The sequence below is a fragment of the Stegodyphus dumicola genome, chromosome 3, assembly GCF_044657685.1.
Source record: "Stegodyphus dumicola isolate Sdum_Otavi_A_Nest chromosome 3, ASM4465768v1".
NCBI lineage: Eukaryota > Metazoa > Arthropoda > Arachnida > Araneae > Eresidae > Stegodyphus > Stegodyphus dumicola.
Genome location: NC_140770.1, coordinates 188,433,241 through 188,445,665, shown reverse-complemented (window position 1 = coordinate 188,445,665; position 12,425 = coordinate 188,433,241). Strand labels below are relative to the sequence as shown.

Genomic DNA, 12,425 nt, shown 5'->3' with positions numbered 1-12,425 from the left:
CATTTCGCTCTGTGCTTCTATGGGTAGCTAGATACCTGGAGCAGCTTTTCTTGAGCCAACATCTTAAAAAATATAAAATTAATTCAAGAATGGATGCGCTTAGAATGGGTTGGGCAGTTTAACAGTGATGCATTAAAAATGCTTATCAACGAAAATAAAGAATTATTAAATCGAGGTGAATGCAACTATATTTTATGGTAACACATTTCACACCATTATTTATAAAAGAATACATATATACAAATTAAAATCCAGGTAATTTGATGTTTTCTTCTTTTTCAAATTATTTATTTTATGTTACACAAGAAGTTATTTTTTACTGATTATCTTTAAGTTAATCAGTTTAAAATTTCTAGTTTACACTACAAATTTGCCATTCGTTCAACTAAATACTACAACTTTTTCTATTTGTTGAACGTAAATTGGTAGTTTTTAGGATTCATATACAGGTAAGCTGATGTTTCTTTTTAAAATTATTTCTTTTTAAAATTATTTCTTTTTTAAGTTATTTCTTTTTTGATTATACAATGGAAATTTGTCTTACTGTTTTTATGGAGTTTATAATCAGTTTTAAATTCGTAGTTTATCTAAATTCATTATTTAACACAGTTTAGGTTTTGCCACTATGCAGGGCTGCATATACTTATTTATAATATTGTGGAGACATGAGGTTTTTTAAAAGCGGGAAAGATGAAAAATGAGCAATGCCTTCGCCAGGAATCGAACCACGGGCATCTGGAATGCGCGCCCAGCATGCAGACCACTACACCACGAAGGTACACTAAGAAGGCGGGAGAAATACCTTATATACTCCCCTTTTAAAGGGCGACTGGTGTTTTAGGGGACCCAATCGTCAAATCATGGGTGTGGAGAACCATCATTCCCCACCCTTTTAGTTCGGGCGCCACTGTAGAGAGATTAGGTTATTTCGAAGCCGGAAAGATGAAAAATGAGCAACGTCTTCGCCAGGATCGAACCACGGAACTCTGGAATACGCGCGCAGCAGGCAGACCACGAAGGCACGCTAAGAAGACGGGAGAAATACCTTATAATATATTTAATTGTAAATACACAACTTTTAATTTCAAACTTTTCGTTGCTTTTGTGTTACAAATTTATAATAACTAACTCCTCTTTTTGTTATTTTAATTCTTATATTGCATATTTTTTAGATGAAATTTTCATTTATTTCTTTCATTTTACCATATGTTGAATTATTTTTGCTTCAAATGTGTTTGGACTCGGTTAACTCAAACAGAAATTTTTAATTTTATTTTATTTTGCGTTATGGTAAACGCCCAAAATTATATCTTAAAATATTAAAATATTATGTGCACTTTGTACGGGTGTAATGCGTGCATTTTGTATGGGAAATACGAAGAATATTATTAGCTTGCTAAAATATTCTGTCGAACAATCTGAACACAAATTTCATAATTATACTAATTAGCTTTTTCATCACTACTGCATTATGTAAATTTAATTAAGATGTGTTTACATTTTATTTTATTTTACACAAAACGTCTAAGTTTGATTAATGGACTTTATTTGTAAGAATATTTAACATTCGATGTTTAGCCTGTTTCTATAGTTTGCTTTCTATAGTACATTAAATTAGATTTTCGCTAAAATTACGAGTAATTAGGGCGAAGGGATTTTTAATTCGTTATTAGAAAATTATAGATAATCTTTATAACTTTGCAATCACAAGTAAATGATTTCTTACAGGTGTTTAATTTTTAATATTGAAGTCGAGTTATGGATAGTGTACCGTAGTTAGTTCCTACAGTTAGACAAAAAAAGAACCTTATAAGTCAGCTTATAAAAAAAAAAAAAAAAAAAAAAAAAAAAAAAAAAAAAAAAAAATGTATTGTTAGTGGGTACTTCCTTGCAAACGAATGGATGAATGACTCAGCTTTGTTGCTTCTTAAATTGTTTTATTTATGTGTAATTAAGCAACGTCTTACTAAAAAAGGGAAATTCTGTTTTATTTAATTTAGGTTAAAAACAATAAAAAAATAAAAATTATAATTTTATTATTTATTATAGATGTTTAACACTGTGATCCAGAAGTCATCTAATTAATATTATTTTAATTATTCGAAGAGAGGAATATTATTTCATCTTGCGAAATGCCTGACGACAATACATGAAAATTCAGGCTTCTGCTAAATAAAGATTTTTGCTTTATACAATAAACAGTTTTAACTTGCCTTAACTATAGTCACCATTTCTTCGAGTATATTTGTATTACTATTAAAGTAAAGTATTCTATATAAGGGCCATGAATTCGTTGTGGACAAAGGGGAAGTGGCATCGCCTATTACTGAAGAAGGCGTGGAGAACTTTTTTAAATGGCAACACGAATTTGCCCAGTATCGTCGCATTCAGTAGCGTCTTGCCTTAGCGTAAGACGCTACTAAATACGACGTTGGGTTATTTGATTGACATCTGCTATCTCATAAGAATTGGTGCTATGTCTAGTGACTAAAGACATGTTGTTCCGTTAATTTTGTCCGTGAAATGAACTCTGAGCTGAAGATCTTCAACTGTATGGGCTAATGCCAAGCAGAAAAAGTTAAAAGGTTGCATATTTTTCAAAATAAATTTCTTCGTTTTATTACACTCTTCAATCGGTTTCGCAGAAAGAAGAATCTGCATAAAGACTTAAAGATTTATTAATTTAACGACTACTTCAATAAGAAAAATGGAAATTTCTACCGAAATGCAGAAATATATCATGCTGCAAATTTTGCTGAAATCTTAAATTATGAAATTATTCTAGAAGATTTCTTTTCTAGACCCTACGAGGCGTACCCATTTAACATGTTAGACAAAAAATTGTTTGCTTGTTTACATCATCATCTCTCTTACACGGTTTTTAAATGTAGGAACATATTCTTCATTTTAAGTGTTTTCTATTTTATTTCAGCTTCTTCCATGTGACGTTAATGCAATGGGTAGCGCCTAGTACTGCAAAGTTTCAAATCAAAGATTGAAGCCCAGCTAACGATAGCTAGCTGTTTTCGTATTTTTCCTCTCCCGCACATATAACGCCATTTTTGCATCATTCATCAATATTTGTATTTTTACCAGCATCTGTGTTCCTATAATTAATTATTAGAAGTTCGAAATATGTGAGTTCTAAATAAAAACACGAACCTCACTCAGCATACTGATTCAGGTCTCTGAACTTTTCTCTCACGTCCTATGGATCTAAAATTTATCCCGGATTATGTATGTAATTGTGTTTAGAAGTACCTTATTTTATTTTCTCAACTTTTTCAATATATATTTTGTAAAAATTACATATATCTATATACATGTTTTTTACTATTCTGCAACAGTGTTTAATTTGTTCCACTCTGTTAAGTGACCAGTCTAAATTCAAGTACTGCCAACTCTATTTGAAAAAGAGTATACAAAAATGAAATAAATTTAAAAAGAAATTTTTGATAATAGGAAAGGTTATATGAAATATCAAACAAAAATATATTAATAAATAAATGTGGAATAAAGTTAGGTTGATTGATTGTTTCACTTTACAGATATCTACAGTATTGATTTAAAGCGATTCAAAAAATAAGCACGAGAGGGAAAACAAAAGTTCTATTTCCGCCTACGCTTTTTAAGTCCCGAGTAGATAAATTCGCGCATATTTGGGCAAAACATCTGAAAAACAAATCCGTAATTCTTAATTAATCCAAACAGTACTAAATATTTAATTTTAGACCTATGAATACTGACTTAGAAGCAAAACAACAAAAATTAGAGTTATATTTTCAAATTTTCACAGGAGTAGTTTCGGTGGCTTTACCGAACCATCATCCTCAGCTGCGAAAGCGCAAATGAAAGAGATACGATATAATGGTTAGATAAGACAAGATAAGAAAGCCTGGACAGGAGATAATTTACTGGCGCCATCTGTTGGTGAAACCAGAATTAAAACATACTTTCTTTAAAGGCTGAAGGTAAAGATGGATTGGAATTAGGGTCGTTAACTAGAACAAAAAGATTCAATTCAAACTTTCAATTTTTTTTGCTGCCAAAATTATTCAAAAGGCATCTTCCATTGGAGAACTGGATTTTCTAGAGGCATTTCACATTCAAAAAATATTTCTGTTCTAGTTAACTACCCTAATTCCAATCCATCTTTGCCTTCAGCCTTTAAAGAAATTATGTTTTAGTTCTGGTTTCATCAACAGATGGCGCCAGTAGCTTATCTCCTGTCCAGGCTTTCTTATCTTATCTTATCTAACCGTTATATCTTATCTCGTTGATTTGTGCTTTTGCAGCTGAGAATGATGGTATGGTAAAACCATTAAAACTAGTCCTGCGAAAATTTGAAAATATAACGCTGATTTTTGTTGTTTGGCTTCTAAGTTAATATTTGTTCGGAGTGTTATTGTATCTTAACTATGAATACTGCTTAAAGATTTCTTTTTTTACATATGAAAAGAAATTTCTGTTAAATTTTTCGTCCTCAACTCAGCGCACACATTCCTCAGTAGTTGACTGTGCATGATTGATGTCTGAATACGTTGACAAGCGACGAAGGTAAGCATGTTGGTAAAATACTTACTGCACATGCATGAAGTGTTAAGTTGTGTTAGTCGAGATGCTACTGTTCTATTCCTCCTAGTTTTAATGAAAGAACCGGAGATGTCGAGCCTCCTCTTATTCTGGCCGCCCAGACGGTATAGCGGTTAGTGAGGATGACTGACGTGCCAGTGGGCTAGGGTGTGAATGCACGAGAAGACGTAGATATAGTAGTGCCTTTATCGCAAGGAGGCACTCAAAACATAGGGCAAGCTTAAGGTTCTCTTGAGTGGTTTTCAATAGAAGAAGAGAGGTGGGACACATTTAACAGCGTATACCTACGCAACCTATGGTGAACTTCTGGTGTGCCGGCCACATATTTCGTAAGTGCAAATCTGTATCGCTACCGAGGGAGTGGCTCCTATAATGGACCAATGGGCTTGGAATATTTCTATGATTTCACGTGAATTTTGCGGCGTTTTAAGCAAGGTGATTGAAAATGTTTTGCCACACAATTTCCTGTCCAAAATAATTAAAGCATCATGGATTTTTTGCGAAAATTTTCATGCGAAGTTAGATCAAATATAAGCATAATCATATATGTAAATAGTAGAAGACTTAGTATTTTTTATTGCTGTCTATATGATAAACATATTTTATAATAATAAGAAATGAACAATTTTATTCAAAATGAATTTTCCTACACATTTAGTGTGTTAAGTTTCATATTAATAACTCTTAAATGTATTTCCTGGGCAAGAAATATTCTTCAAACAAAATAAATTTATGTTATTCTCAAGTAATATATTTAATTTATTCATATATAACTCTTAATAACAATAGGTATAATTAGATCATTCAGAATACATATTTTGAATCTTACACTTTTAAAATCAAAGGAATGAAGATTACACTGAGATAAGAAAATACTAGACTCATTGTAATACTTCCAGCTATTCTCCAACTCTACAAATAAGTCACGAACATCAATTCGAACATCAGTGCGTGACAAGAGTCGCGAAAGTGAAATGTCGACGATTAAATAAACTTATATAATGAAGGTACTACGAAATTTTCTACATAAATGATAGCAGCATTTATACGCGACACATTACAACTGCGAAACGAATAAATAATATATGCAAAATAAATGTAAACAACAGCATGCGCTCGTATGCACAGTTTCAAACATTCAGCGTGACAAGAGCAGTAGAAGCTCATTGATCCATTTTTGAAACTCCTCCCTCAGCGGCGATACTGTTGTGCACTTGTGAATTATGCGTCCCGTCCATACCTGTATTTGTGCCTCGACTTTCCTTGTCACAGAGCTCTCACTGGGTCTTTCGGCTGAATTGAATTTTAAGAGTTTTGATGTAGCAAGTATACTCTACATATACAGTAAAGGAGCTGAAAGGTATAAAATGTTTAAAATACATCTGCAAAAATTATATATACCTATATGTATGCACAATTATAGATAACGTCTGCGGAATCTACATCCGAGACCAACACTATGGTAGTAGGCTTTCTTACGACCATCCCAAACAGGGTGGCCTTTTTATTGAGATTTCACAACTGGGAATAATTCATTTCCTAAAACATATTATTCTATACAGTAACAATAGTCAAAATTTTCAAATGAACTCAGAAAAACAGACATGTTTGGAATAAGAAAAGTCAATATACGCTGAGGTAGCTGAAGAAATAAAAATTGATCACAAAATTTCTTACAAAAGATGTACAAACTAAACTATTGGGTATCTGCTGCATAGCAAGAAAAATGTCAAAGAAATTCACTATATACCTTGTTTCAAAAGTTATCTCAGATTCTTCACCAAGAATTGTCCATGTAAGTTTTGTCCAATGGGTTAGTTTACCAAACTTTCGAGCAGTAGAGATTTTACAGTATAATGAAAGATGATTAATGAACAAAACATGCATTTATTGTACACAAATATGCTGCTAATTCAGACCGAATGAACCATATGTTATCGATAATATTTCATTTTACTATTTTCAGTATACAGCACAATGAGTATTCAATTCGTTAAAATATATTTAATCTATTATAAATTTCTGAGATTATTCAGTATCAATCACTTGTGAAGAAAATGTTTCTATGAAGAGCACTTGAACTCAAAAAGAATAAGATATCAATAATATCGATATTCATTCACGGCAGCTGAAAGCTGCAATCATTTGAAATTCTGTTCTCATTATATTGAGAATGTATGGTGTACATGTGCACTAGAAATCAATACAAAGCATCCATTAACGATGATCGATGGGGTCGACTACGATTTCGCAATCATCCTATTGCTTCCAGGATTTCATAGATAGTGTTTCGTATCAGACGAAGAGACAGAGACCACTCTTTTGGATTTCGATTATCGTCTTTTCCTGTGATTATATGAGCCCCTCCTAGCTATTTTTATACACATGAGAGTATTTTTTGTTACAACCAATGTTCTTGAAAGACAGAACCACACCCACAGTATATATTATATTTTCTAACTACAGAATTTATTTTTCTGATGAAACGTTTTGAAAAATGTAGTTTTTTCGACACAAAAAAGCGAAATGGAGAGATTTTGAAAATTAAAACTACATGACTCAAGAATTTCAAAAATATGAAAAAAAAAGAGTTGTAATGCAAGTTTCTACGAAAAAAGCAACGTTAGAAAAATATTATAGTTCTAAAATATTTAGAATATAATCATACTTCCTGTCAAGGGCGAATTATTGAAGGTCTAATAGTTAAATTGAGTTATTATTATTATATCCAATATTTATATTGAATTATTGATAAATTATTGAAGGACGAATATTTATATTTGTTTAAATTTTATGGAAAAATTATTACATACCACATATTAAAATGCTTACTAAGGCTCACTGAAATGAAATTAAGGAAATATCTTTTTCAGTGGGAGTTACGACTTTTCTCAATTCGCTTTTTCATTACTTAAAAAGGAAAGAAACTGCATTAAATTTTGTGAAAATTATTAAACCACATTAATGAATGTATTAGCCTAGCTTCCAAATGTAATAATTTAAATTACTTTAAGGTATTTGGTTAAAAATATGCTTTCAGAGGAACTGTAAGATAAATAAACAGTGGCGGCTCGTGGCTAAAATTAGTGGGGATGCTGTTCCAAAAAAATTTAACCTTTGTTTTAAAATTATGTAAAAGGAAACAAACATGTATAAAAAGAAAATTTATTTTGAAACTTCATGAAATCTTACAAGAAAAAAATTGAACATTTAATTACTTTAACCAAAATTATTACAGTTCAATCTTTGTCTAGTCATTTAAAAATGAAATCCATTCCTCTTGTTTTAATTTGCGCGAAAAGATCAATAATTTTCTCCTTGATCTCCGGATGACAATTGAGGAAATTTTTCTTTATTGAAAACAATGCAAGCGCATTTACTCTTTCCAAATTCCTAGTGCTTCTTAGAAAAGTTTTCATTCTTTTCAATGTTGAAAAGCAGCGTTCTGCCTCTGATGTAGTCATGGGAACTCTCAAGAGAATTTCTATCAGTTTCGTAATTTCACTAAGAACATCATCTAGATTATTTTCGAAGATAAATTTCAGTAGCTCAATTAATTTGCAGTATTCATGGATATCAGACCTACAATAAAATACTTTTAGTTCAGTTTCAAGCTTTTCTTTTCCAATCATGGGATATGCTTCAGTGGTCAGTACTATTTCTTCTGTAGAACGTTCATTCCTAAAGCTAAGCATTTCTTGTTAAACAATTTAGCAGATGCTAAGTGTTTAGTGGAAGAATATCTGTGCATTATATCAATACATAGTATAAAGTCACATATTTCCTTAGCTTCTGCCATCAGTGTCTTTGAAAATTCTTACAGTACTTTGAGTTCCTTAATTCTAAAATGGCAGTTTTGAAAACTTTAAACACACTAATTTCTCTGGATTGCATTTAGTTGTATATTATTTCAGCATGAGGTATCTGATAAAAGATCTCTAACCAAAACTTGAAATTATCATCATTGAGATATTTTAAAATTCCTGTTGCTTTTGCAATAGTTTGATCTGCATTTGATGTTGACTGAATTGCAGTAAGGCAATTTTTTAAAAGTTGCAAATTTTCATGAACTCTGTTTATTGTCCGTATGAGGAAGTTCCACTTTGTGGAGGAATACCACACTCGCGGAGTAAAACGAAATCACGTTTTCAGCAACATGCCAGAATTTCGGCACTGCAATAACGACAGTGCTCTTCCCTCTACCCGGCTCGCGTGCTGCTTTCTGTGTGCCCATGCGCAGAACAGCCAAACACCACGTTACTGGAATGTGAAGCGCGCAGTTCCAAACAAAGACTGTCGTACCTTTTTCACAAAGTGGGGGATAGCTACTGACATTAACCTTAAGGATTATGTATTGTAAAAGTATAGAGAAAGAATTAAAGACTAAAGGGCACACTATATTAAATATTAATAATAATAATAATTGGAAATAGGGGGTGCTTCAGTTCCAAAGTGCTTATTACGAGCCGCCACTGTAACTAAATATCAAGTGGATAAATGATTTTTGACAATAGGAATATTTAGTAAATAAAGTCTTACTTTAATTACTTGAAAATGTCATTCAATAAAAGTGTTTAAAAGAAGGCAATTTATACATAACTTAGCGTTTCATAAGTTTTGCTTTTTTTATATTATCCTTTCATCAAAGAAAAGGATTTTATACATGAGAGACTGGCATAGGAAAATTGATAATTTCAGCGCATTATAAATAACTAGTAGGCTTAACATGTCATATTATTGAACTCTAATGTACTATAGCTTCCTGGAATATTTTTATAATTATTGCTCTAACATATGATAAATATGTTTTCCTTGCACTGTCGAATTAAATTCGTAGATAAGACTTCATCAAATAGTTCAGAATGATTAAGAGCTATTGGGTTAAGTTTATAAAGAAGGATAAAAAGTTCAGGAGCAAAATTCAGATTTGATTTGGTTTGATTTGCTTTAGGAAAGCACTCAAGGCTATTTGCATATGGGAAGTGAGACCTTCGTTGAGGAATTCCTGAATGAAACTGGCTCGTAACCAAGTTTTGCACAGGAAAACCACAAACCTGCTCATGAATCTACCCTGTTCACATGATTTGAAGTCAAGAAATGAGATTATGAAATTGATATGTTGAACCAGATTTATTACCGTAGCAACCCTGGTCAAAGCTGAGAGATCTTGTTCTTCCATACTCATTCCTTGTTGTTTCTTCCCAGCTTAAAGTAGTCCTTTGTTCTGCCTGAAAAAGAAAACCAGGTATTTAAATATTTTTACAAGAAATATTACTCGTATTAAATAAAATCGATATTTGATACTTATATTATCCTCCCATCTTAATAGTAATCGATACTTATTTAATATTGTTATGAAATGTCAAGACGCGGTGAGATGGCTTCCCCACAAAGCAGTTTTAGGGCTGCCATAAAATGGCAAAGGAAGGCAGGGTTGCCACATTTGGCGAGAAATCGCCCATTTGGCTACAAAATTGGGGATGTGTCATTGACTGATGGAGAACCTTCTGGAACGAATTCTTACCGATTTAGCCCATAATGTTCTCGAACACAAGTCAAGAGCTATACGTTTGTGCATCGCGAGTTGTAACGTGGAGAGTCTCGAGAGTACATGGAGTTCCGAGAACGACCAAGCAGAGTCGGAAGCTGTACTCTGGTGCTTTGCAGTGAAGCTGTCTCCACCGTTATTGCCTGACAGTGTGAAGGCTGTGTCGCTGATTCTTCCAGGTTGTTTACAGTAGATCTTCGCCGACTGTAAAAGTGTTTTGGAGCTGTTCTGATTGATATTGGTAAATAAAGCGTGTTTTGATACTTCATCAAGTGTCGTCGTTATTCACTCCAAATCTACAAACCCGTACGAACGTGAAGTAAGAAAATAACGTAACAACTGGCGTCAGAAAAGAAAAACGCAACAATATCTTTGATTAAGACACAATAACACGCCGAATAAATACTAATTCAGAAGTCAAACAACAAAAATCAGCGTTATATTTACAAAATTTTCACAGGACTAGTTTCGATGGTTTTACCGAACCACAATCTTCAGATGCAAAACCGGAAATGAACAAGATAGGAAATAATGATTAATTAATCTTTATTAATTAATCATTAACTAATCATTAACTAATTAATCATTAATTAATCATTATTTCCTATGTTGTTCATTTGCGGTTTTGCAGCTGAAGATGGTGGTTCGGTAAAACCATCGAAACTAGTCCTGTGAAAATTTTGTAAATATAACGCTGATTTTTGTTGCTTGACTTCTGAATATCTTTGATCTTAAATCATTCTCTTTTAGCAGTTATTCTTTATACTAGGTACTCTATAATATACACTATGTACTATATGATTGCATAATTAAGTACTATGAAGCACAGTTTACTCAGTAAAGTTACTTATCATTTATACGATATATAACTTCGGCAAATAGCGATTTTTTTCTGATTCGTTTATCGACTGTTTTTTCGCATCTGAAACTCTTTCTTCAACTAAAGTTCTTTCATTTCTTTCAAAAGCATATGGAATTTGTACATTGGAATATGAGGTGGAAAAAAGAAGACGCAGACAGACTGTACAAGTATGTCGTCTCAGAATATACAAGGATTCAAATAGTGACCGTAACTGGAAAAGGTATCTCTTAGAGGGATAGAATAAGTAACGAAGTCTGTTGATTAAACAGACTTTTAGCTGGAAGTACTTCATTCCAGTGTCATACGGCAAGCATATTTTAACTGATCTATTGCTTGTACTTTCAACTGTTATTAATTTGCTTTAAGATTCAAAATCAAAACACACATTATATAACGCTTTATTTTTTCCTGTAGGAAAAAATAAAACCTACATTCATGTTAAAACATCCTATAGAAATCTGTTATTTATTTAAGACCAGAGTATCTGAAAAAAAATATGATCATTCTCCATTTTTATATTGAATATGTATTATGTAGTGTGAATGCTTACGATCTTAAAAATTAAACACTTTTTTAAATAGGTAGCACATTTATCAACAGAAGGACTGGAAAAAAATATTAAATTTTTATAATAGCAGTGATATAATAATAGTGTAATGGTAGCATTCAAATTATACATAAAAAATTAGGCGTCAATTCTGTACAACGTTTGCCACTGCTCACTCTGAAATCGTTGATTTTGTCCAAAAATTCGTCTGAAAGTGGATAGTATTACTTTGAGCATCAATAAACAACGGCATTGAGATGTATATTATTATTTTCTAAGTCTAGGAATCATAACTTATTATTATATTCTTCTTAAATAAAACTCCAAATGCGAAGATTTCTGCTGTGTTAAATAAAATTTTACATTATGTTAGAATCTTAAAGCAAATAGAGAGTCATCTAGAAAAGAAAACAAAAATGTATCTTTATAAATATAAAATATTTTAGGAAGTGAAATAGTCAATGAAAGGAAGGAAACCGTCAAGTTTGTCGAATCGAAGGAAAGTATTATGCTGGCCGAATTCCTTGGACAAATATTTTCATTAAAAGTAAATGTTTTTGAAGTTGCTGGGCAAAATTTAAAATTTTAGATTTCTTCAAATTCCCCTCTTTCTATAGGTAAGATTTGCTTTAGCATTCTAAAACATAATCCCTTTCTACAGGATTTCAAAAAATTAATTTAGACTATATACTGATTTTTTAAAGTTTTGTCCTATTACTATATTTCCCTCATGATCTTTACTCTTGATTCTCTATTTTACTAATTGTGTGTGTGTGTGTGTGTGATTATGGCAAAGCCTCGAGGGCTATCTGCCTAAGAGGAGGGATGCCTTCGTGAAGGACTTTCTAAGGGAAACTGGCTCGTATACACGTTAC

General features: G+C 32.1%; 1 protein-coding gene across 4 annotated transcripts in view; it reads right to left on the bottom strand.

The window, feature by feature from the left end:
- The window catches only part of LOC118184280 (nephrin-like), a 373,546-nt gene that overhangs the window by 26,245 nt on the left and 334,876 nt on the right, over positions 1-12,425 (bottom strand). For all 4 annotated transcript variants that reach the window (XM_085813709.1, XM_035353934.2, XM_085813711.1 and 1 more), the window contains exon 18: positions 9,731-9,821. In XM_085813709.1, the coding sequence (XP_085669835.1) occupies positions 9,731-9,821 (91 nt within the window). The remainder of the gene's footprint in view (positions 1-9,730; positions 9,822-12,425) is intronic.